Source organism: Leucoraja erinacea, chromosome 15, assembly GCF_028641065.1.
Source record: "Leucoraja erinacea ecotype New England chromosome 15, Leri_hhj_1, whole genome shotgun sequence".
Classification (NCBI taxonomy): domain Eukaryota; kingdom Metazoa; phylum Chordata; class Chondrichthyes; order Rajiformes; family Rajidae; genus Leucoraja; species Leucoraja erinaceus.
The window spans coordinates 24,331,012-24,357,892 of record NC_073391.1 but is presented as its reverse complement, the minus strand read 5'-3'; the positions used below and the strand labels follow the sequence as shown (position 1 = coordinate 24,357,892).

General features: G+C 44.9%; 1 protein-coding gene across 1 annotated transcript in view; it reads right to left on the bottom strand.

Annotated features, from left to right (window-relative positions):
* Nucleotides 1-26,881, bottom strand: part of ccdc172 (coiled-coil domain containing 172) — a 34,543-nt gene that overhangs the window by 4,901 nt on the left and 2,761 nt on the right. Inside the window, exons 2-4 of the mRNA XM_055647461.1 lie at nt 22,384-22,469; nt 15,021-15,137; nt 10,956-11,121 (exon numbers count right to left, since the gene is read on the bottom strand). Of these exons, the coding sequence (XP_055503436.1) occupies nt 10,956-11,121; nt 15,021-15,137; nt 22,384-22,469 (369 nt within the window). The remainder of the gene's footprint in view (nt 1-10,955; nt 11,122-15,020; nt 15,138-22,383; nt 22,470-26,881) is intronic.

Genomic DNA, 26,881 nt, shown 5'->3' with positions numbered 1-26,881 from the left:
TGGCAGGGGACTGCATCCAAGGGAAGATCCCTCCCCCTTTGGGAACTTAGCGCTATCAGCTGCAGGCAGGCATGTAAAGCAATACACACAGTGCTACAGACTTGGCGCGCAAAGCAATACGCGCAGCGCTACAGACTTGGCACGCAAAGGTAATACACACAGCGCTGTCGGTTTGTCGCTCAAAGGTTTAAACAGAGCGCTGTCGGCTTAACGCATGGAAATTTAACCAAAGTGTGTTGGCTGCAGCCCTATGGGTTCTAAATATAGCGCTACCAGCTGCAGTGCTATGGGCCTTAAACATAGAGCTATGGCCACAGCACTATGGGTCACAGACTGGTCGGGCAAACTTCTCGAATTCCTCCCCTCGAACAGTCTAGTTACTGCCACATCCGGCCCGCAGGCATTACCTCGTTACATCAGACCCACAGGCTGGAGTAAAGTCCCTGCGGTCGTGATGCCACTCAGCATATTCAACGTCGTAATATTATGGCCAACAAGATTGTCCCAATGGTCAGTCCCCAGTGTACCTCTGTTGTTCTCCATCCTCCCGAGGGATTGCAGTCGTAGCACTGTTCTCTGACCCTTCGAATCTTCTCTATGGCTTCCTAGGTGTGGTCAGCGAGGTTGGTGATGTTCTCTTTTACCCCACTCAGGGTCAAACCAGTCACCGAGTCCGCATGATCACGCCTGGTACAAATTAACTTGTTTTGTCGGAGGTCCCAAACCTTAATGCCGTCATCAATACCACCAGAGATAATCTGATTGCTTCTGTCATTAAACATTGCTGCCAGTACTTGGTACATGTTTTGAAACATATGGATCGTGGCCTTCTTCCGAATGTCCCGTAGCTTCACTATTTTGTCGTTGCTTCCTGTACAGACCAACTATGGTCCCCATCTCTTGATTTTTTTCACACATTTCACTGTCCCACACTGCTACAGTTTTGACTGTTGTTGTTGGAAATAACATGCTGCCATCTGTGTTATAATGCAATTACATCACTGCTTCACTGTGATCTTCCAATGTAGCATAATTATCGTAGTCGCCATATATATATATATATATATATTCCAAAACAATACGAGTCGATCAAATCCTGCAAATGCCAGTGTTGATCCATTCGCGTGAAATTTACAACAATAAACTTTTCCATTGTAACCCATTAAAAGCATAAGAGGAGCTTGAAGATTCGAGGTGCTTGGTCCCACCTGCAGCACACCGACAATAGACAATAGGTGCAGGAGTAGGTTATTCGGCCCTTAGAGCCAGCACCGCCATTCACTGTGATCATAGCTGATCATCCACAAACAGTACCCTGTTCCCGCCTTCTCCCATATCCGTTATAATTAAGAGCTCTATCTAACTCTCTTGAAAGCCTCCAGAGAATTGGCCTCCACTGCCTTCTGAGGCAGAGAATTCCACAGATTCACAACTCTATGTGTGAAAAAGTTATTTTTCATCTCCATTCTAAATAGCTTACCCCTTATTCTTAAACCGTGGCCCCTGATTCTGGACTCTCCCAACGTCGGCTTCCTACCTCTAGCATGTCCAAACCCTTAATAATCTTATATGTTTCAATAAGATCTCCTCTCATCCTTCTATATTCCAGAGTATACAAGCCCAGCCGCTCCATTCTATCAACATATGGCAGTCCCGCCACCCCGGGAATTAACCTTGCGAACCTACACTGCACTCCCTCAATAGCAAGATGTCCTTCCTCAAATTTGGAGACCAAAACTGCACACAATACTCCAGGTGTGGTCTCACTAGGGCCCTGACTCAGCCCGTCGGTGAACCCCTCTCGTACATAAATGAACTTCTGGCTTCCTGGCACCTGCCTTTATACAGGTAAGAAATCAGCCATTGAAATAACTGCTGGTAAGTACTGGCCAATAGCGCTGCTCCCAAATTCAAACTAAAACCAATGGCAGGGGACTGCATCTGAGCGACGTCCCCCACCCCCTTTGGGAACAAAGCGGCATCATTCGCAGATTGGTGCGTAAAGCAATACACATCGTTACAGACTTGGCACGTAAAGGTAATACACACAGCGCAGCCGGTTTAGCGCGTGGGAATTTAAACAAAGCGCTGTCAACTGCACCGTTATGGGTTCTAAATATAGTGCTTCTGGCCACAGGACTATGGGATTTCAACATAGCGCTATGGGCTTTAAACATAGTGCTATGGGTCACAGACTGTTCGGGCACATACTGGCAACTTTCCCGACTTCATCTTGTCAGTTGCCAAATACAGACCTGTATTCATGGCCATTTGTTTAGATTGTCCTTTATGCAAGTAAGTGGCAACCACAAACATTTTGAAATTCAGAAAGTCAAAAGTCAAGCCAAGCCAGTTACCCCGGCAGGGAGCTAAATATTCTGGGCTACATAACATCATATAAGAAGTAGAAGACCTGTTGCTAAAGGATGACATCTCCACAATATTGAGAAATGAATTTGACAAGAAATTCAAGATGTAGAATCAATATAATTGTGAGGGTAAGATATAGCAAGCGAAAGAGATGACTAATGGAAGAGTAGCTACATTGCACTATGATGTATCTAGAAACAATGAGGGCCTCTACGAAATGGGCAGAAATAATTATGAGCATCTTCAAGCAGATTAAATAAATTAAACTGGCAAAAGAGGTCTACAGGATGAATTCCTGGAATTCATTCAAGACAGTTTCTAAATATAATGCATTGTGGAACCAACCAGGAAATGAAATATTTAGATCTGCTTATGTGTAATGAGGCAGAATTATTTAATGATCTTATTGTAATGGATTCTCTGGCAAAAATAATCACAGTTGAAGGAATTGTTTGAGAGACAGAAACTTGTTGATGATAACAGTTTCAGATCTAAAAGGAAAGTATAAAGGCATACATAGCTAAAATGGACTTGGAAAGTAAGGGCCTGTCCCATTTAGGTTATTTTTTAGGTGACTACAGGCGAGTAGGCTGTCGCCACATGGTCGCCGGGGTGTATGGTCATGAGTAGTCTCCTCAGTCGCCCAAAGAGTCGTAGCTTCTTTCTGGTCGCCACTGGATTTTCAACATGTTCAAACATTTTCGGCGACAGTGGGTTGACGCCAATGAGCGTAGCTTGACTTCTTCTGACGTAGGTTGTTGCCAGGTGACGTAGGTTGTTGCCTGTGCCGACTTCAGTGAATTCCATTGGCGACTACCTACGTCAACCGACGACAGGTACAAGCGACTGAATTGTCTTCAGTTGTCACCGACAGGGTCGTAGGTTGGCGTAGGTTGTCGCCTGTGTGGTCGTAGGTTGCCGTAGGTGTGGTCGTTGGTGGACGTCCTAATGACTCGCCGGTTGTCAGTAGCTTGCCATAGCTTGACGTCGACTAGGTGGTAGGTTGTTGTAGCTTGTCGTAGACATTGTCGTAGTTTTGTCGGCGACCTGCTACAACTATGACAGTCGCTGGCAGTCGCTTAAAAAAATCTCCTGTGGGACAGGCCATAATGAAGTAAATAAACAGAGGGAGACATTTAAGCGTATATTGTGCAATTCCCAACAAAGATTTATTCCATTACAAAAATAGAATAGAGTGTTACAAGGATTAGTAGTAAGCAAGAACATTGTGATGATTTTTGGAAACCAGTAAAGGGTGACGATAAAAGAGAGAAAATAGATTATGACATAAACTTGGAATTAATATAAAAATAGATGGTAAGAGATGCTGCAAGAGTATAAAACAAGCTAATGTGTTGGTTGCTTAGAGGATGCAATGATGGGAAATAAGGAAATTGTAGAGACTGAACAAATATTTTTTATCTCTCTTCATGTAAGGATACACTAAAAGCATTCTAATGGTATTGAAAAATCAGAGGCGCATTCTAATAGTATTGAAAAAAGATGGTAGAAATTTAAAATATTTATTAATACTAAAGAAAAGTTCAGGCAAACTAAGGGAACTAATGGTAAAATGTATAGGCCTTGGTGACTAGGATCTTCAACGAGGCACCTGTAGATATTGTAAACACATTGTTTGCGATCTTCCAAAATCATGGAAACAGACCTTTTAATCCAATACATCCAAGCCGCCCAAGATGCCCATCTTATCTAGTAACATTTGCCAGTGTTTGACCCATATCCCTCCAAACCTTTTCTAAGCATGGACCAGTCTAAATGTCTTTCACAATATGTCAATTATTCTCAACCACTCCCTCAGCTTGTTCCATATACCTACCACTCTGTGTGTGAACATGTTGCCCCTCGTGTTTCTATTACCTCTTACCTTAAATCTATGCCCGATTTACTCAAACTCAGTCTCTAGATATAGACACAGAAAGCTGGAGTAACTCGGCGGCACAGAGCTCTCTCTCTCTCTTTTCCTGGCAACATCGTCTGCTCTCTGTACTGCTTAACAACTGCATCATTCAAATAGCAGTGACCAAAACTGAACTGTTTTATGCATAGACTATCTCAAATGATATGAACGAACTAACGTAAGGAATTGTGTGCAAATGCTTCTTCAGAATATCAACCAATACATTTGATTTTCTATTAGAACATTCAAGGTGGCACTGTGGCGCAGCGGTACAGTTGCTGCCTGAGAGCGTCAGAGACCCAGGTTCAATCCTGACTACGGGTGCTATCTGTAAGGAGTTGGTACGTCCTCCCTGTGACCGTGTGGGTTTTCTCCGGGTGCTTCGGTTTCCTCCCACACTCTTGGGCATTTAGCAAAGCAGTTGATTGGATTATATTTAAGAATTTCCCTACTGCTAATGCAGCAACAAAAGTTATGGAGGGGGAAAACTGACCTTACTGAAACTTGAGGTTCTACATTTGAACCAAATCCCTATGTCTGAATGTTTGGAAGTGCGGAACAATGGACCAGTAGAAACATCGCACAGGACAGTGCACCCGCTGAGCCAAATGGCACGTCCTCCAAGACCAGTCCAGAGATGGCAGTGCGGTAGGCAGGCATATCGACAACCGCCAATTGAACAGCCGCCACGGCGGAAAAGTCAATCCCCGGAGCGACATCCAGGACTGAATCGATGGCTGGCCGAGACGTGTCGGCAACTCGGTTGTTTTTACCTTCGATGTGGCAGACGCAAGTGATGTACGCCATGGAGATGTACTCCAACTGCCGCTGAGCAGACCATGGATCCGACACCTTTACGAATGCGAAGGTGAGAGGCTTGTGATCGGTGAAGGCGATAAACACCCGGCCCTACAGGACATAACGAAAGTGCCGCACCGCCAGGTACAACGCCAGGAGTTCCCGTTCGAAAGCGCTGTACTTCTGCTCCGCAGACACAGCACAGTCAAAGTGGTCTGGGCATCAGCCCGCGGGTGGACCAGCATGGTTGCTCGTGCCAGCGCCTCCTTGGCCCCATCAAAAGTAGCCCCGGCCTTGGCGTTCCATGTTATGTCTCACTGCTTGCCGGCCAAAACTGGAACAACGGCCGTATAATCCGAGCCGCCGCAGGCACTGGTGGTAAAAGGTGACCACACCAGCGAACACCTGGAGCCCCCCACACCGTGGAAGGTCGCGGGAATCGGTGGATGGCCACCACCTTGTCCGGAAGCAGAATCGCATTATGCTGTATAACACGATGGCCCGGGAGGTCGATGGAACTGAGGGGTCTGCAAAATCCTCACCGGCAAACATCAGGCGGATGTCGTCTGGCATCTGCTCCAAAGAGGAGTGCTCTAAAAGCAGGCAGGGCCGATGCCTGTCCATGAGGGTGAGCATCTTGCTCATGAGCTCCGACGGCTTGCGATCGCTGAAGCTGCCCAAATGCATGAGCGATCCCAGCGGCTGAGCCCAAAGGTCTGCAAGAGCAGCACTTTAAGGCCCTCATATTTGTCCTGATCCGTCAACGTGCGTGGGTAAGGGACCAGGCGACCGGCCGTCTCCTGATCCAATCCTGATGCACCTATTTTCTATGTTTCTATTGATTCTTCTTACTGACCAGTGTCCGCCGCCATGGCCGACTCCCTGCACCTCCTTTCCGGTTCCCGGTCTTCGGGGCGTGCAGGGGCCGGGTTCAGCCGCTTTTCTCTCCCGGTAGCACAGTGGGCGAGTCAGGCCTGCTGATGGGATATGGCTGGGGTTCGCCCCCGACCTTCTGCATTTTGTGGTACTGGTTCACTCTTCCATCTCCATCAATACCACCTCCCCTTGTTAAAAGCACCTTCCTATTCAGTCCAACTGCAGGAGCATAAACTAAGTGCTAAACTCAGCAGCCCAGATCGCCTTTGTGGATGGAGATGGACAGGTGATATTTTAGGTAGTTTCACATCTATTGCGCTCAATGGATTCAAAGAGGCCTATTTTACATTGGCGAGGCCAAGCGTGGACAAGGCTTGAAATATACTGAATACCTGCACTCTGTCCACCAGTGCCTCTTGGATCTCCCAATTGCTAGTTATTTTGATTCCCCTTTTCATACCAACCTTTCTGTCCTTGGCCTCCTCCACTGCCAAAGTGAGGCTACAAGCAAATTGGAAGAACAGCATCTTACATTCTGCTTGGGCAGCCTACAACTCAAAAGCATGAACAGTGAATTCTCCAATTTTATCTACCATTCCCCCTGCCCATCTCATCTACTTTGTTTCCCATCCCCACCACACGCATACCTCCAGTTTATTGCCCCTCCTCCATCCACTTATCCTCTACTTTGGCTCCCCTATTTTCCTTACCGCAACTACTTACCTTCAATGGACAATGGTCTGTTGAAGGGTCTCGACCCGAAACGTCACCTATTCCTTCGCTCCATAAATGCAGCCACACCCGCTGAGTTTCTCCAGCATTTTTGTCTACCTTCAATGGACAATCCCTCTGGTTCTACATTTCATTCCTTGTCTTCTTTCCTTATCAAATTCCAGCCTTTTGCTGTCTCTACCTATCTGCCAGTCAGTCCATCAATTTGAAGAAGTGTTCCAAACCAAATCATCTGTGCATTTCCCTGCACAGATGGTGTCTTGCTTGCTTAGTTTCTCCAGCACTTTTTTTAAACATTCACTTTCTTTCTCCATCCCACTTCAATCACTACCTCTATGTCTAGCCTCCTACACTCACACAATGGAATTTAAGACTAGCCCAAGAAAAATTGGACACAGTGCAGTTTACAGGACTAAGCATTTAATTCAAAAACTCAGATAATCAGCTAATCTAGCATGGCAACTAATTTTCAGTTTTGAAACGCATCTCTCTTCTTTAGGTACTTTCAAATGTCATTGTTCATTCTAATTTACACCTTTCTCAGGCATAATATTTTTTATTTACAAGCCTATAACACCTGCCTTTGGGCAACATTACTACCACTTCTATTATCCAATCTCTCTTGGTCTCCACATTTTAAAAGAAGGTGCTTTTAATGTTCTCTCTATTCAGTGGCCCTTCCTTTACACCTTAAAACTGGCTAACTTTTCCGATTTCTTTTATATCTAACTTTTCCGATGAAAAAGACATTGACTTGAAACAATTGCTTTTCACGGATAGAGCCTCGCCTTTTAATAATTCCAGCACTTTTGAGTTTATTTCATATTGTTCAATGAATGCCTAACGCAAGATTTGCAGAAAGGCAGGTTACGTGAAAAGACTACATTTATTTATGGGTTGCTGAATATTATGGTTATAGTCTCAATTTAGGACCAAAATAACCAATTAAACAAAAGCATCAGATTTCAAAGACATTTCATATTTTAGTACCGACAATATGATGGGTGAGACAGTCCGTGGATGACTTCAAAAACCCTCCAGCGCCAGGCGGCAGGAACGATGGGGTGCGGCTGACCGGACGATACATCGCACAGGATGTTCGCTCCTCCAGGACCGAGAGGGACATCCTCATGGTGGAGGCCGGAGATGGCAGTCCGTGAGCTGTGCCTCTGCCAGAGCAGAATAGTCAATTCCAGGCGCCACCTCGAAAACGGCGTTGATAGCGGGGCAGGACAATGCGTCGGCCACCTGGTTCTCCTTCCCCACGACGTAGCAGATTGAAGTGGTATACTCCGAAATGTAGGCCAAATGCCGCTGCTGTCGTGCGGACCTGGGGTTGGAAACCTTTACCAGGGCGAAAGTGAGCGGCTTGTGGTCCGTGTAGGCGGTGAACGGGCGGCCCTCCAGGAAGTAGCAGAAGTGGCGCACTGCCAGGTACAGAGCCAGGAGCTTGCGATCGAAAGCGCTGTATTTCGTCTGCGCGCGGTTGAGGTGCCGGCTGAAGAAGGCCAGGGCCGCCAACCTCCGCCCGTCAGTTGCTCCAGCACAGCACCAACCGCCGACTCCGAGGCGTCCACCGTGAGAGCAGTCGGGGCATCTTCCCGCGGGTGCACCAGCAGTACGGCCCGAGCCAGGGCCTCCTTCGCGCCGCCAAATGCAGCCACTGCCTCATGGGTCCATTCAACGGCTTTGTTCTGCCCACCAGCCAGGAGTTGATACAGCGGCCGCATGATGTGGGCCGCGGATGGCACGAAACGGTGGTAAAACGCCACCATACCGACAAACTCCTGCAGGCCGCGCACCGTGCGTGGGCGGGGAAACCGACGGATTGCGTCGACCCTGTCAGGCAGGGGAACCGCGCCTTGCTCAGTCACGCGGTGGCCAAGGAAGTCAATCTCGGTCACCCCAAAACGGCACTTTTCGAGCTTGATAGCCAAACCATGTTCGCTGAGCCGCTGACAGAGCTGCCGAAGGTGGGCGCAGTGCTCCTGCTGCGAGCGGCTGGCCACCAGGATGTCGTCCAGGTACACAAATACGAAATCGAGGTCGCGACAAACCCGTCCATCAGGCATTGAAAAGCCTGCGCGGCGTGCTTGATGCCAAACGGCATCCGCGTGAACTCATAAAGTCCGAATGGCGTGATGATCGCCGTCTTGGGTACATCATCCAGGTGGACCGGGATCTGGTTATAACCCCGTACCAGATACACTTTTGAAAATATTGTGGCCCCAGCCAAATGGGCGGTGAAGTCCTGGATGTGGGGTACGGGGTAGCAATCCGTGGTTGTTGCGGCGTTCAGCCGCCGGTAATCCCCGCAAGGTCGCCAGCCCCCGCTTGCCTTAGGGACCATGTGGAGTGGGGATGCCCATGGGCTGCTTGAAGGGCGGACGATCCCCAAGGTCTCCATCGTGCGGAATTCCTGCCGTGCCAGACGCAGTTTATCTGGCGGCAGTCGGCGCGCTCGTGCATGGAGAGGTAGGCCGGAAGTCTGGATAAAATGTACCACTCCGTGACTGGGGGTCGATGACCGAAACTGTGGGGTCAGGATGTCCGGGAATGCGGCCAAGATCCATGTGAAGCGGGAGTCCACGGACGACAGGAGCCGTCCCACCGGCTGATCCAAACGCAGCATGATCGGCTCCATCGTAGCGTAGTTGACCAAGCGCTGACGCCTGACGTCCACCATGAGGGAATGCGCCCGGAGGAAGTCGGCCCCGAGCAATGGCTGGGAGACATCAGCAATTGTAAACCGTCACAAGAAATGGCAGGAGCCGAAAACGATCGGGACCAGGCGCACTCCATACGTGCGGATGGGGCTGCCATTCGCCGCGGTGAGGATGGGCCCCCGCTTACCGGAACGAATGACGGCCAGCGAAGGGAGCAGGACGCTGAGCTCCGCTCCAGTACAGACGAGGAAGCGGGTCCCGGAGCACCGATCCCAGGCGAAGAGGCGGTGAATTTGGCCGGCCGCCGCGGGGACTATTGGCAGCCAGCCCAGGCATTTCCCAGGAACGTGCACAGCTGGCGGCATTGTCGTGCTTCAGCACCCCAGCGCTGATGGAAATAGCACCAGCACCTCAATTTGGTGGCACTTGGACCTGGCCAGCTCCTGTTGGTGGTGCCTGCAGCTTGCTGGCGCTGGACTGTGGGTGCAGTACCCCTCACTGCTGCTGGGGGCGATCTTATGGGCCATCGGGCTGAAGATGTCACTCCTTCCACAGCTCCCCCGCCCCACCGGAGGAAATCAGGAGCTGCCGGGGTGATGTCATCAGCGGGCCTGCCGACGGCCAGCGCGTTGACGTCATCAGTGCGCGTCGACCTCAGTGTGTCCCCGTGGCTGCTGACGGCCAGCGCGTTGACGTCATCAAGGCGCGCCATCCACAGCGCGTCGGCGCGCCTCCCGAGGGCCCTTATGTCTGCAAACGAGGCGTCTGTTAGCTGCAGACGGATGTAGGCCGGCAGCAGATGGAGGTAGGTGTACTCGAACAACAGGCACGGCGTGTGCCCATCCAGGAGAGCCACCATCTCCTTTAGGAGGCTAGATGACCATCGGTTGCCTAGGCCCTCCATATGTAGGATCCTAGCAGCACGCTCCATCCTGCTTAGTCCATAAATCTGGAGCAGGAGCTCCTTAAGGCCGAGATATTTATCAGTGTCCGGGGGGGCAGCGAGGAAGTCCGTGACCTCTTCAACCGTGTCCTGGTCGAGGGCCCCCACCAGGGAATAGAAGCGGGTGGCATCGACCGTGATGCCCCGCAGGTTGAACTGGGCCTCTGCCTGCTGGAACCAGATGTGCGGCCGGGTGGTCCAGAAGTTGGGCAGTTTCACCGAGACCGCGTCCAGAGACAGGGCCGGGCCGGCGTGTGAGGTGGTAGAGCTTTCTGCTTCCTCCATCATGATGACAATGGAGCGTCGGGGGTCACCAATGTGGTGCGTGGGTCTCAAAAGGAAGAGAGGAGTCAAGTATTTTGAGAGGCACCTTTAATTATGTTCCTCCCGGTTGTAGGGAGGTCGAAACGAGAGAAAGATGGCACCCAAACCCCTACCTTTAAACCCTCTGCTGGTTAAGGACCGCCTCCGGACTGAACCTCTCCCGGGTCGAGGGGTTCGACAGTATGATGGCGCGACCCTTGGGAGCCACCACAACACAAAGCATTGACTTTTGTTAATTCTCTGAACCTTAACCTGAAGAACCAGGATATTAAATTTATTTTTCAAATTAAATACAAACATATGAAATATGACTAAAAATATAACTTACCATTCTGCAGATATTTAGCTTCTGTTTCTAAGTCAAATATTTCTGACTTGGCATTTACTTCAATTGTTATTATTCTGTTGCTCAATAGGTCATATGCAGCATTGAATTCTGATATCTCTTTAACAAATGTTTTCCTTTCCTCTGTGTTTTTTCTTTTCTTCTCCTCCTACAAAAGAGAAACAACATGCTGTTGGATATTTTTCTGATTAGTGAGATGATAAATTGTAATTCCATTAATGATAAAATCATAATAAATCTTTTTCATCATCCTGTTCCTTCATATTTCTGCTTCACCTCTATTCAAACCACAGTTCAATGATGAAGGAATCAGATCATATTCTGATCTTTCAATCTGGATTTCAGGCAAAACAATGCTTGAAATGTTTTAATTTTGACTTCCGGTGGCGCCATGGAGCACTAAGGCGCGGCATTGTGCTCCTCTCCCGCATAAATCGCTAAAAAGCCGTTTTTTAAGATAGTACCGATTTTTTAAAAACTCACCAGTGCTGCTTGGCGTCGCGTAAGGGTGACGTCATCAGAAGGTGATGCGAAAATCGGGAGTTTAACGGTAAAAATCGGGAGTTTTAAATGAGCAGAGAAAAAAGCTCACGAGCAGCTAAGAAGAGCACCATGTCGCCAGCTCGAGGAAGTTTTCGATACTGCAAACGACAGCAGGCTCAGAAGAAGAAGAATCTTCGAGCCAAGGATCTCTGCTTGAAATGGCTACAAAAGGAGACAAGAAGGAGAAGGAGGTAAAGCAAATGCTTTTAGATATGACTGCTACAATCAATACTACACTGGAAAAGATGCAGAGTATGGAGTCTAATATGGAGAGTAATAAGCAGTATGGAGACTAATATGGAGAGAATTTCTCAACAAATTGATAATGCTTGTGGTGAGTTAAAGGAGCTGAAGAAGCCATATGAGGAGTTTGATAAAAATTCTTAATTAAAGTCAGAGTGTGCTAGAATCGAAAATGGCTATAATATGAAATTTACTGATGTAAAGGATGATATGGGAAAGCTGGATGAGCTAATGGAAGAGATGGAGAATGAGATAAAAGAGATGGTCACGGAAATAAAGAGCTTGAAAAAAATCACAGAAAGCTGAAGAGGAAAAACTTGTAAGAATGACTGACAAGTGTTTGGACTTGGAAGCAAGATCTAGAAGGCAGAATTTGAGAATTCTTGGAGTAAGAGAAGGACGAGAGGGACATGAATCTCAAACATGTACTTTCGTTACTGACTTACTCAAAGATATTTTTGAACTGCCGGAAGAACCAAGAATAGATGTCGCTCACCGAGTTGGACGTGTTTCAAGAGGGACAAATGCTTCTCCAATACAGATAATTGTGAAATTCCTTGATATCTCTTCAGTGGAATTTATATTGAAAAAGATATGGGGAGAATCTGACATATCGTGGGGATAATATTCGATTTTTCCGCGATTACCCTCTGGAGGTCATCCGGAGAAGGAACTTGTTTACACAGACAAGATACATTCTGAAAGGAGTCCCTGGTGTGAGATACGAGGTGTTTTTTCCAGCAAAAATGAAAATTACTCATAACGGCACTGAATGCTCATTTACAGATCCCGAAAAAGTCTGAAAGGAGTCCCTGGTGTGAGATACGGGGTGCTTTTTCCAGCAAAAATGAAATTTACTCATAACGGCACTGAACGCTCATTTACAGATCCCGAAAAAGGCTTTAAGTACGCAGAGGATATCGTAAAGAAAACATCGGGGGAAGCTGTCGACAAGGAAGAAGATTGAACTTTTTAATTTTTATGATAGAGTTTTGAACTGGTTAAGATGGCGGAGCTTTCCAGACAGTTACCAAGCTTATCTGTCTGGAATGTGTTTTTGAGAGTACTGTCCATGTTTCACCTTGAATGAAAAGCTCAAAGATAAACAAAGTACGTTGAAGATACAGAATTAATGAGGGAAGTTATAATGGACATGGAACGAGATAATACTAATTGGAATATAAAAACTGTTGATTTAAGAAGATCTCTAATCATTATACTTTAATTATAAATAACCAATGATTTTAACAACTTTAACAATACTAACTATTTGTGAATGTATGTAGTAAATATGAATAAATCATGAAATAATCATGAAATCGCAAATCTGAAGATATTTAAAATATTGGTTGTTTTTCAATTTAAATTTTAATTGTAATTGTTCGAATAATAAGTTACCTGCAGCCATACATAAAATAATAAACAACAGAACAGACAGTAAACACAAATGAACATCCACCACAGTGAGTCCACCAAGCACCTCCTCACTGTGATGGAGGCAAAAATCTTAGGGCTGCTGTCTCTTCCCTCCTCTTCTCCCTCTGCGCTGAGGCGATACCCCACCGGGCGATGGTAAGTTAGCTCCGCGAACGGGCCGGTTCAAACTCCGCGGCCCGGGGTGGTCGAAGCTCCGCCCTCCAGTCCAGCGGACACAGCTGTTGACGATGTCGTCCACTGGCCCGCGGCCGAACCCCGGACTCAGGCCGCCGCTGCCAGAACGCCGTCTCAGCCACCGGAACATCGTTCCAGCCCCGAGCCGGGTCGCCCACACGTGAGCGTCGTTCCACCCTCGAGCCAGGCCGCCCTCACGGGAGCGTCTCAGCCCCGTGCCAGGCCACCCTCAGGGAGCGCCGTTACCCTCGAGCTGGGCCACCCTCACGGGAGCACCGTTACCCTCGAGCTGGGCCGCCCTCACGGGAACGCCGTTACCCTCGAACTGGGCCGCCCTCACGGGAGCGCCGTTACCCTCGAGCCAGGCCGCCCTCACGGGAGCGGCGTAACCCTCGAGCTGGGCCGCCCTCACGGGAGCACCGTTACCCTCGAGCCAGGCCGCCCTCACGGGAGCGCCATTACAGGAGCGCCGTTACCCTCGAGCCATGCCGCCCTCACGGGAGCGCCGTTCCAGCCCCAAGTCGGGCCGCCCTCACGGGAGCGCCGTTCCAGCCCCGAGCCGGGCAGCCCTCACGGGAGCGAGCCCAGGGTGAGTGCTGACAGGCCCTGCCTCCGGAGCCTCGAGGTCGTCAGCTCCGCCATTAGGCCTCAGCTCAGACGGAGGCAGAGAAGGGGGATACGATAAGAAAGTCGCATTCCCCCGAAGGGAGAGACAGAAAGCCCTGTTTCAACCCCCCATCCCCCCCCCCCCCCCACACATAACACAAACCTAAAAACCAAAAACTTAACTAAACAAGACGAAAAAAACAACACAAAAAAGTAAAAACAAATGGACCGCAGGCAATCCGCAGCCGTTCACCAGCGCCGCCACTTCCGGAATCACAACAGAATATGTAAACATAATACAGAAAAGGAGATAAAAGTTCAGTGTGTCTATATACCATAAACCATATATATATATACACAATAAATAAACAAACTGCAATAGGCTGTTATTTTTCAGAGTTTGGTGGTGGTGGGTCCATTACAGTTTAAATTCCATTTGGAATATTTTTGGAGGACCAGGAATCCAAGAAGAGTTACTCCAGGGAGTTACTCCAGCTCCAGGGAGTGATTCTGCGTTGGTTTTCAGCGGTCGCGGCGAGGTGGCCACCGGACAGCAATGGTGGCCAGATCTCCCACAATGCAAAGGGAGGGAGAAAGTGCCTGACGCGGAACAGTTGCCGTGAGAGTGCGCATGTGCAGCACGGCACATGCGCACAACCATGGTCGATGATGTGCTGGCCGTGGTTGTGCGCACGTGCAGGGGAGGATGTGCAGGCCGTGGCAGTGCGCATGTGCAAGGCGGCCGGCGGTGCCGGCAGATGAGGAGCGAGTGGAGAACGGAGACCCGAGACCCGGACACGGATACAGATGGCGGGCAGAGACGGAGAGTGACAGAGAGAGAGAGAGAGAGATAGAGAGGGGGGCCCGATCAGAATTAAACGATAGGTGTCCTGGGTGCTTGCCACGCTGGGCAAAATCACACGAGTTTTAGGTTGCCCGGCGGGACGTTAGGTCGCCATTGGCACCCGGGCAACCGCTAATTTTCGAGCTCTGATATTACTAACAAAGTAACAACAAAATTAGTAGAAGGTTAAGAAGACTTACTAGATTTTCTAAGTAGATATTATTCTCTTTAACCATCTCCTCCCGTTGTTTCTTCAGGCCCTCTTCCTGCTTCTTCAGCAGATCCAAATGGAAATATTCTTCTGAAAGATCCTTTACCTTTTTATAAATATAATGTTTAACAGGTTAGATAAAGATGGAATATCCTAAAATTCTCAAAGATTCATGAGTATAGTTGAATGAGGCAAGAACCTAGATATTGACTGCAAGCTGTATATTAAGTCATGGCTCTTTTTTCCAGTCACAGTAGGAAAAAACATTTTTCCAACACTATTACAGCAAGGTGTTTCATGGCACAAATAAGATGTTTATTGACATTTCAATTAAAAACCCACTGCATTAAAAGATAATATGCAGACATTGTGTGCTGCTTCTCACAGAAATTAGTTTTGCAGAAATAGGTACAATTATATCTGTTGACATTCACACTTGATGATTACTGGCACACTGACGAAGAACAGGGGCAGGCAGAGAGGGGGAGGGGCTAATAAGCTGTCCTGTTTGAGTTGGGTAATAGATTGTGTGAATTTTATTCTTTGAAATTCGATAAGAAACGGGTATTTTGCACTGTTACAAAAGATCGTAGTGTACACAGGGATAATTTGTACAATTTGATGTAATTTGTACTTGTGAGTGAGATAAAGGCAAATTATACATCTGGCAAAATTGGTTTAAGCATAAAATAACCTACGTTTTTCTCAAGTTCATTGACAATGCAAAAAAAAAAACTGCCTGTTCAAAACTGAAGCAAATAAAGGCAAGCAGAACTAACCTTGGAGGGGAGGAGAGAGAGAGAGAGAGAGAGAGATAGAGAAAAGAAGAGACATAAACTTTTAATACATACATAGAACGGTGGGTTAGAATTTAGTACTATGGATATGGTTGAGGTCTGTCTGTCTGTCTATCTATCTGTCTATCTATCTATCTCAAACGTGGAGATTTTTACAATTTTGGTAAAGTTTTAACTTATGATTTCATAAATCCATTCAGTCGATTATTTTCCCAGATTTTGAATAAAATTGTTCACAAAACATAATTTAAAAAAAAAATCAAACTGCTGCATGAGTCACAGTGCCACCTCACATGTCCAATCACAATGGATCTCATTTACATATATGATATCACAATGGAACAGGGGTGGGAGATTGGAACCTTCATGGTCCCACTAAAATCAAACTGCTGCATGAGTCACAGTGCCATCTCACGCCACCGCTACCCAGCTGCTGAGTTACAATAACATAGACATTTTTACATCTTCTGGTAGAAAATGTCCTTATGGTTTCAAAAATTCAATCCTCGATAAATTTGGTAGACTATTTCCCGAGATATTTATTAAATTTATAACCTGACATTTTTTATAAATATTAAGGTTGCCCAGCTGCTGACCTCACAATGCCTTTACACCCTGGCCCAACTGCCTCATGGCCCCGCCCAGCCCCCCCCCCCCCCCCCCCCCCCCCCCCCCGCCTGCCTGGTGGCCCCGCCCGCTGACCTCACAATGCCTTTGCACCTGGCCCCAACTGCCCCCCCCCAGCCTGCCAGGATGTTGATTCCATTGTTTTTCATTGAATTGAATTATTTCTCGCTTAACATCACTAATTCTTAACATTAACTATTAATTTCAGACAGTTTAAAAAAAAAATTGCTGTGTTCATTGACAGCTTAGATCGGACCCGCTGTGTGTGTGTGTGTGTGTGTGTGTGTGTGTGTGTGTGTGTGTGTGTGTGTGTGTGTGTGTGTGTGTGTGTGTGTGTGTGTGTGTGTGTGTGTGTGTGTGTGTGTGTGTGTGTGTGTGTGGAGGGGGGGGGGGCCTCCCTGAATTCCATAGAGCTGCCAACAGCCTTCGTGCATGAGACGCGGACGCTTCATTTCCAGAACATTCTGAACGAGTGATGCACGGTTGCATTTCGCTCTGTCTGTCCCCATCTCTCTCTCTCACCCCTTCCTCTCCCCACCCTCCCTCCCCTAAACCCCCTTCCCCCCCCCCTCCACTCCACCCATCCCCTACCCCCTTCCCTCCACCCGATCCCCCTCCCCACCCTCCCTTCCCCCCTTCTCCCCCCCCTCCCTTCCGCCCCTCACTCGCTCCTCCCATCTCCCTCCCCCCCTCCTCCCCACCCACCCACCCTCCCACTCCTCCTCCCCTCCAACCCCTCTCCCTGCCCCTTTCTCTCTGCCTTTCCCCATTCTCTCTCTGCGCCTGTGAGTTGGGGGCTATGCGTCAGTGGATTGGGCGGTTATGGGGTAAAAGGAGCAAATTAATAATATTAATATATCAAGGGGGTAGTTAGCATGTGTGCAGGGGGGTAGTTAGTGTATGTGATGCCGCATGCCAACCCCCCCCCCCCCTCGCAATCACACGTTGGGGGAACAGACCCAACGGGTCTGCACTTGGTCTAGTAAATATTAAAAATATTGGGTTAAATGGCTAGTTTCTGTGCTGAAAAAAGCTTTGAGATTACTGTATGTTGTGATAACATTTCCCTTAGGCACTATTGATTGGATGTTTAAACAAATATTTACACTTATTTGCAAAGGTTCAGTGTACCTAAATGGAAATATTTAAATTCCATGAATACCAAAATATCATCATGCAAAATGTGCAATCAGCAGTTTGTAATTCTTTAAAGAGATGTTGAAAAAGCCAATATAAACCATAAATGCATTACTAATACAGAATTTGCCATCAGTTTTATTTTGGAAGAACATCAATAAAAACCAAGGTAAAATGACATGCCGAACAAGAATTTGTTAATAAGTACACCATTGTTATTACTAAATCACAGCAGTCATTTTGCCAAACTTGCAGAAGAACTTAAAATGGTCATTATGCACCTCCGTAATACTATTTAGTACTAATGACAAATAGCAACATTCAATTAAATATGCTGTAATCTTAATTTATCTTAAATATATGAGCTGCTGATGATATATTGGATCATTATTTTTCAAAGCATCTCGAAACATTAACAGCTCTATCAGGATAAATGTTCAATCAGATTCAGTTGTTATGTTGCACAGATATTGAAATCAGATTTACGCGAGTTTCTTGAGGCATCAGTATTTTTGTGGATAGCAGCTATTTCAGCAAAAATGGTTCAGTTCCATGTGAACATGGATCCAACCATGCAGTGTCACCAGGTTGCTATCTGTTTCCATTGCACCACTGACAAAAGCGATCTTGATAAAAGTTCAGACTTCATGACACTGAATGCTGAGTGTCTCAGAGTGATTTAGGCCATTTGGAAAAATGGGCCGAAAGATGGCAGATGGAGTTTAATGCTGATAAATGTGAGGTGCTACACCTTGGCAGGACAAATCAAAATAGGACGTACATGGTAAATGGTAGGGAATTGAAGAATACAGTTGAACAGAGGGATCTGGGTATAACCGTGCATAGTTTCTTGAAGGTGGAATCTCATATAGATAGGGTGGTAAAGAAAGCTTTTGGTATGCTAGCCTTTATAAATCAGAGCATTGAGTATAGAAGCTGGGATGTAATGTTAAAATTGTACAAGGCATTGGTGAGACCAAATCTGGAGTATGGTGTACAATTTTGGTCGCCCAATTATAGGAAGGATGTCAACAAAATAGAGAGAGTACAGAGGAGATTTACTAGAATGTTGCCTGGGTTTCAACAACTAAGTTACAGAGATAGGTTGAATAAGTTAGGTCTTTATTCTCTGGAGCGCAGAAGGTTAAGGGGGCACCTGATAGAGGTCTTTAAAATGATGAGAGGGATAGAGAGAGTTGATGTGGACAAGCTTTTCCCTTTGAGAATAGGGAAGATTCAAACAAGAGGACATGACTTCAGAATTAAGGGACAGAAGTTTAGGGGTAATATGAGGGGGAACTTCTTTACGCAGAGAGTGGTGGCGGTGTGGAATGAGCTCCCAGTGGAAGTGGTGGAGGCAGGTTCATTAGTATCATTTAAAAATAAATTGGATAGGCATATGGATGAGAAGGGAATGGAGGGTTATGGTACGAGTGCAGGCAGGTGGGACTAAGGGGAAAAAAATTGTTCGGCATGGACTTGTAGGGCCGAGATGGCCTGTTTCCGTGCTGTAATTGTTATATGGTTATATGGTTAATGCATTGTTCACAGATATTAAGATACTTCCTGGCAGCAGATGATTAACTTTGCCGATTAGCTCAGCAGAATGGTTTCATGGAATATAAATCTATTGCAATCTCATGGGATTTATGCTTCCATCATTACTATTACAATAATTTCCTCAATACTGACTATTGTCAAGTCATGGGGGACATCTGCCACCCATTATAAAATTAAATAATAAAAAATTGGGCCAGCAATGATAAAACCCTTTTGGACTCATACTTCATGTCATCTGCAGCAAACTGAAGTACAAGAAAGGATCATCCAATGGGTTGGCTGCAGCTAATAGAAACATCCTATTCTGAAATGCCGCAAATGGGTCGTGAGGGAATGTAGAAAGATGAGCAGTCAACTGCTGTGACTGTGATTTCATTTGGATTTACAGAAGTGTTGATATGGGTGATTACTTCTCAGATACGTGGTGAAATGATCAAGAAGAGAATGAGCGCAACATTACTGCACTGTTACTCCCTTTGGAGTTCAATGTTTATTAATAAATACTCCTGGCATTGCTGGAAATTGATTATTTATTGATTATTTCAAATGTAGATGAAGGATATTGAGAAGCTGTCTTTTTAACTTGTAGCTCGGGTTGTGACGAATAAACTAAAAAATGCTGTCATGTAGACTACAACAGTAGATTCAAGGAAGAACTGAATGTATTTCTAATTCTAGATGGTCTATAAGTTTGGAGGCTAACGCATATATTAACAGTAAGTCTTCCTTTCAGTTATAAAAATCAATTTTTTTTGTGTGCTGTTGCAAAATTCTTAATAAATTTCTGGCATCTATGAGGAGGTTAACACACAACGAAGCCAGGACGTAGCAATGATGGCTGGAGATGTTATTAGCATTCAAAGCTGCTGCATTGCACTGCATGAATTCAAGCTTCCATAACTTTACTGGAACTATAGTGGGGTACCGCAAGGCTCAGTGCTGGGACCCCAGCTATTTACGATATATATTAATGATTTGGACGAGAGAATTGAATGCAACATCTCCAAGTTTGCGGATGACACAAACCTGGGGGGCAGTATTAGCTGTGAGGAGGATGCTAGGAGGCTGCAAGATGACTTGGATAGGCTGGGTGAGTGGGCAAATGCATGGCAGATGCAGTATAATGTGGATAAATGTGAGGTTATCAACTTTGGTGGCAAAAACAGGAAAGTAGACTATTATCTGAATGGTGGCCGATTAAGAAAGGGGGAGATGCAACGAGACCTGGGTGTCATGGTACACCAGTCATTAAAAGTAGGCATGCAAGTGCAGAAAGCAGTGAAGAAGGCGAATGGTATGTTAGCATTCATAGCAAAAGGATTTGAGTATAGGAGCAGGGAGGTTCTACTGCAGTTGTACAGGGTCTTGGTGAGACCACACCTGGAGTATTGCATACAGTTTTGGTCTTCTAATCTGAGGAAAGACATTCTTGCCATAGAGGGAGTACAAAGAAGGTTCACCAGACTGATTCCTGGGATGTCAGGACTTTCATATGAAGAAAGACTGGATAGACTCGGTTTGTACTCGCTAGAATTTAGAAGATTGAGGGGGGATCTTATAGAAACTTACAAAATTCTTAATGGGTTGGACAGGTTAGATCCAGGAAGATTGTTCCCTATGTTGGGGAAGTCCAGAACAAGGGGTCACAGTTTAAGGATAAGGGGGAAATCTTTTAGGACCGAGATGAGGATAACATTTTTCACACAGAGAGTGGTGAATCTCTGGAATTCTCTGCCACAGAAGGTAGTTGAGGCCAGTTCATTGGCTATATTTAAGACGGAGTTAGATGTGGCCCTTGTGGCTAAAGGGATCAGGGGGTATGGAGAGAAAGCAGGTACAGGATACTGAGTTGGATGATCAGCCATGATGTTGAATCGCGGTGCAGGCTCGAAGGGCCGAATGGCCTACTCCTGCACCTATTTTCTATGTTTCTATATTCAAAGAGCAAGTGGACCACACTCTTCGCTGTCTCTTGCGCTGCAAATAATTTCTTCTACTATTCCGACAGTGGAATAGACTTACATACAAAGGAAATAAATTCTACAGACTTCCGTCAAATCTTTCGGATTGCTCTTGCAACCATGAGAGTTCAACTAATTTTCTGATATTGCTAATGGAGGAATGAGCAATTGTAACTTTATTGAATTTCAAAGAGGAAGAATTTTAACTAGATATTTTTATTTTGTTAAGTACTAGTGTGAATGATAATTTATGACATTGTATTCCAAGTTCAAGTGGTGGTAAAATAGACATCTGCCTGTCTCTTTGTACCTTGAGGTGCAAGAATCTTCAACTGTAGCTCAAGGCTATAAAGTGTACACTAATGGCACACACAGAAATGCTCTCCTTATCATCATTTGCCAACACCATCCCTGTCCTCTTGTTCCTATGCCCTCCTAACTTCCATCTTAACCAGCATTCAATAATGTAGAGCATTATTTGGCAAGTGCCGCATTCGTGTATTTCTCAAGTTACTCGGCAGCAAGATCACATTGCGAGGACTCCAACCAGAATTTCTATCAAGCTTCACGTGTTTGTAGTCACAGTGGAAATCTCCAACTCAAGACTAATGCAGTCATGGATTAATTTGGGTTCTACTTGTACAATTATGAATGTGCTGGGAGTGATAATATTTCCAACTGTGTAGGTACAGCCCTATACAGAAATGTATAGGTAGCAAAGTCACAGATAAAGCTGAGGCACTTTGGTTGAGGCACATGGGATCCAAGGCAAGCTGACTATTGAGCCAGAACCTTGAAACTCTTGTTAAGTAATCAAAACATAACTGCAGATTCTATATTGAGCTCTTAGATTAATGATGATGACAGAAATTTTAAAGTCACATCAGACATTATGGGAGCTTTTGCTTAAAGAATCATTAAAGTAGATTTGTTTCCAATATTAACTAGTTAGCTAAAGATCACTTAATGGCAAACTGCCAAAATAGCAGCTCATTATCGACAGGACCTATATATTTCTCCAGATTATAATTATCTGATTTAACATTGGAAAAAAAATGCACAAATATTAAAGCTGTTTGTATGGAAATAGTTCTCTCTGAATGGGACTAAGTACTAATTTGTAAATTATAATATCAATGGTTTCACATTTGAATGGTATAATCACTATATTTGTTGACAACTACCGATCTCACCAAACAAATTAAACAGATTACAAGTTATAATAAATGTGTTGCTTTTCAAAAAGCACTTCTTAAAAATAACCAATTACCTTTGATTCCAGTGTTATTTTGTTTTTATGTAAATTCTCTGTGACATCCCTGAGCTTTTCATTGCATCTAATAATTTCTGATTTCACTGAAATATAAATAATGAAAACTAAATTTAAGAAATATTCTAAACTAAGAAATTTTACTATTAACAGGCGAATGCATATTATGTACAAATAGTAAATGAAAAAAAAGATAGAATGAAAGAAATAAAACAATTTCACAACATCCTGCAGCTTTTAGAAAATCTTTGAAAATCTTAGAAAACTGGAACATAAAATACAAAAAAAAAATTCAATAGTAAAAATGTAGTAACCTGCTGTAATTGATTTCTGTAGCTCAGATGATTTATGTCCAAATTCCGATCCCTGGTATCTACCTCTCTAAGGCCTATGGCAATTTATAATATATAACTACATGTCTGAATCTAGAATAAAAAATGGAATTCATATTTTTTTTCAGTTTAATCAGCATTTCTTACTATTATATATCAGTCTGAAAGACAACTGTAATTTATGTGCGTTTTTATAACTATTTTTATCTCAATCAGATAGTCAAGAATTAATACTTCATTATTTCTGACTGGTCATTTCTCAAAGCTTCATTGAAAATAATCACATATTCATGCTTCAAAATGAAGATCACATCATCATAATCATATTTTATTAGCCAAGTATGTTCTGCAACATACGAGGAATTTCATTTGCCATACAGTCATACCAATAAAAAGCAACAGAACACACAAAATACATTTTGACATACACATCCACCACAGTGACTATTCCACATTCCCCACTGTGATGGAAGGCGAAAAAAAGTTCAATCTCTTCCCTTCCGTTGACGGGGCAATCTTGGCTCCCGTAGCCGACGGTGTTTGGGCCCTAGCATCGGGGCAATCATGCTCCTGCAGCATCGGGGGGAATCTCAGCTCCCCCGTGTCGGTCGACCTGACCCCGGGTCGGGGCTGGTTGTTTGGAGCATCTGCGTTGTTTGGAGCTTCCCGACATCAGTCTCTACCCGAGACTGTGAGCTCCTCGATGGTGAAATCCACAAGGCCGCGGTTGGAGCGTCGATCCCAGGCAAGGGATCAGCTCCGATGGTAAGTCCACGGCATCGCGGTGGGGCTCAAAAGTCAATCCCAAGCAAGGCTGCCAGCTCCATGATGTTAAGCCGCAGAGCGACCGGAGATACAATCCAGAAAACAATTACATCTCCGGCAAGGTAAGAGATAGAAAAAAAGTTGCCCACATAAAACAAACCAGAGAGCATTAACACCAACTTTTAAAACACACTAAAAATTACAGCCAAAAAAACAGATGGACTGTTGGCGAGGCTGCCATTGTGCGGCGCCCCCTGGTGATGTTCAGTATTCATTGGTATTTTCATGAAATACACTTTTAAACAAACAACATTAAAAAAACATGATGGTCCTGATCTGTCAATCTACCTTGTTGTGGTCCTTGCACATTTTTTGAAATCTGCACTTCCTCTGTATCAGAATATTTTGCACTCTTGTATATTTTGTTATTTTGCACTACACGATGTAGTTATTATCAATGGTATGATTTACATGGATAGCATACTATAATTTGATCCTCAAAGACTAAGGTAATCCAGATGTCTCAAATTCTATAGATACATTGTAGAAAGAAGCCTATTTTATTGCTTCACATCTTGGTTTGGCAACAGCTTGCTCAAGACCTCACGAAATTGCAGAGTAGAGGATACAGCCCATTCCATCATTCAAACCAGCCTCCCTCCCTCTCCCTTCTGCCTCCATTGATTTAATCTACAAACCATGTTGCTTCAGGAAAATAGCCAACATAACATGCCAACAATCATGCCAACTTACCACCTAGTCATTCCCTCCACCTCTCACCTGTCAAGCAGAAGTTACAAAACGTGAAAGCACATACCTCCAGATTCAGGAACAGTTTCTTCCCCTCTATAATCAGATTACTGAATGGACCATGCATAATATAAGGATGCAGTTCCGATTTTCCAATTTACCTCATTGCGGCCCTTGGATTTTTTTAAACTTCACTTTCCCTGTAGCGGCAATGCTATATTCTATTCCCTGGTTAAATATATTTTTTTCTTTTGCACTATCTGTTTAATTTGTGAACAACTGATTGAATTCATGAATGATATGATTTGACTGAATTTTTTCACATTATTTTGGTACACTTGACAAGACTTAGCCAATACCAACACCAAATGTTGAGTCAAAATGTCTTGCTTTCAAAACTTCCATAACTGGTTTTACAGCCAACAAAGCTTTCATCTCCTCAAATTGTCAATCTTTCCAAATGGTTCTTAATGTCACTTGAAATAATTAAAATATAAAACTGGAAAAAGTAAAACAATCAAGGAAGTGGATATATTTTTTAATTAAGCAATAAATCATCTCAACTGCTCAATAGCTGCACCTCCATCCCCAGCATTGAAATTAAAGGGCTCAAGGATCCTGTATCAGACAATTACAGAAAAATTAAGCAAGAATAAGCTCTAAATTTTACCATTCCATTCAGGATATGCAGGAATCCTTGATATACTGCCATTTCAATTAAAATAGTTAATATTTACCAACAACATACAGCTTTTGTTGTGTCCAAAGGAACCCACTCCCACTTTGTCTAAACGAGGCAGATAGTGATAGATACATGGACAGCTGGATATTCACTAGCGGGAGATTGTGCTGATATGATCAGATAAATGGGCCCAGAGGCACAAGTACAGCATAAATTCCAACACTGACCAATCCAGGCAAATAACTTTATGTGGTCCAGATTTAAGATAACTCAAAAAGAAATAATGAAGAAGGTAGCTTTTAATTAAACCTAGTTCATTTGGCTAGAGTATGCATAAAACAGAAATAATATGAGTCTTGAGGGCGATAGTAAGAAAGCTGTTCCATCAAATCCACTTTGACTATCTCTGACACCTATCTCCCCTTTCTCGATCTCGGTCTTCATCAGAGGAGACAGACAAATGATGGACATCTATTACAAACCTAACAACTCGGGCTGTTATCTGGACTACACTTCTTCCCACCCTGTCTCTTGCAAAGATGCTATTCTCTATTCTTCTGCGCCTGTCCAAGATGAGGTGTCCCATACTACTACATCTGCTATGTCTTCAGTGAACGTGGGTTCCTCCCTTCTATCTTAGATGAGGCCCTCACAAGTGTCTCCTCTGTGTACCGCAGTTCTACTGTCGCTCTCCCTTCCCCCCCCACTCAACTAAGTTCCCCTGGTCCTTACCTTCCACCCAACTAGCCTCTACATCCAACATATTATCTTCTGACATTTCCGTCACCTCCTGGAGGATTCCATTACTAATCACATCTTCCCATCTCCACCCGTTTCTGCCTTCTGTAGGGACCAATCCCTCTGCAACCCCTTGGTTCACATCCCTTCCCACGCGAACCACTGCCTCCCCTGGTACTTTCCCCTGCAACTGCAAGAGATACAACACCTGTCCTTATACATCTTCCCTCAATCTATCCAGAGACCCCGGCAGTTCTTTCAAGTTAGGCAGAGGTTCACGTGTCCTCCTCTAACCTGAACGGAAACCTCTGGAGACTTTGCCCCCCCACCCAAAGTTTCCATGCGGTTCCCGGAGGTTGCAGGTGGTTGCCAGAGGTTGCAGGTAGTGGAAGCAGGTAAGGAGACTGACAAAAACCTCCGGGAACCGCACGGAAACCTTGGGTGGGGCACAAAGTCTCCAGAGGTTTCCGTTCAGGTTTCCTAAGTGGGATAGGGGCATTAAACATCGGCAAGATCGAATATAGATTTGGTGACCGTTTCGCTGTACATTTAAGCTCAGTCCGCCGAGATCTCCCGGTGGCCAATCATTTCAAATCGCCTTTCCATTTTAACCTTTCCCTCCTGGGCCTCCTCCATTGCCAGAGTGAGGCCACATGCAAATTGGAAGAGCAGTACCTCATCTTTCACTCGGGTAACTTACAACCCAGCAGTATGAACATTTAATTCTCTAATTTTGAGTAACTTCTACTTATTTTCCCAGGCAAAAGAAACTAGTTTAGGAATGCAAAAACATTGTCTTGAAGATAATATTATCATGTTGAACATATGTAGAATAGTGGAAAACTTGTACTGCACCCTACCAAATTCTAGACTTCACCAAGAGAATAGGCAGCATTGTGTGGCAACATGTTTAAGGTACCTCCATGGGTGCTGATGCAATTTTTAATATAAAACTAGGATATATATTTATTACACATTTTTATATAATTTCATTATGGTGCTACTGCAACTACATGAACAATAAATCACCAGACATGTTTTTATTTTTGCTTAAATAGCAACCCCATCTGATAAGCATAATTAGGAAAGGAGAATCATTTGGTAAGACCATGGCTAATCTGGTTGTGGCCTCAAGTTTCTTCCCTGATCTGCATAGCCCTATAACCAAATATTAGCCTAATGTAGACAAGGCCCCACACATATTGTGTCCCTTGGTATCCGAAACATATTA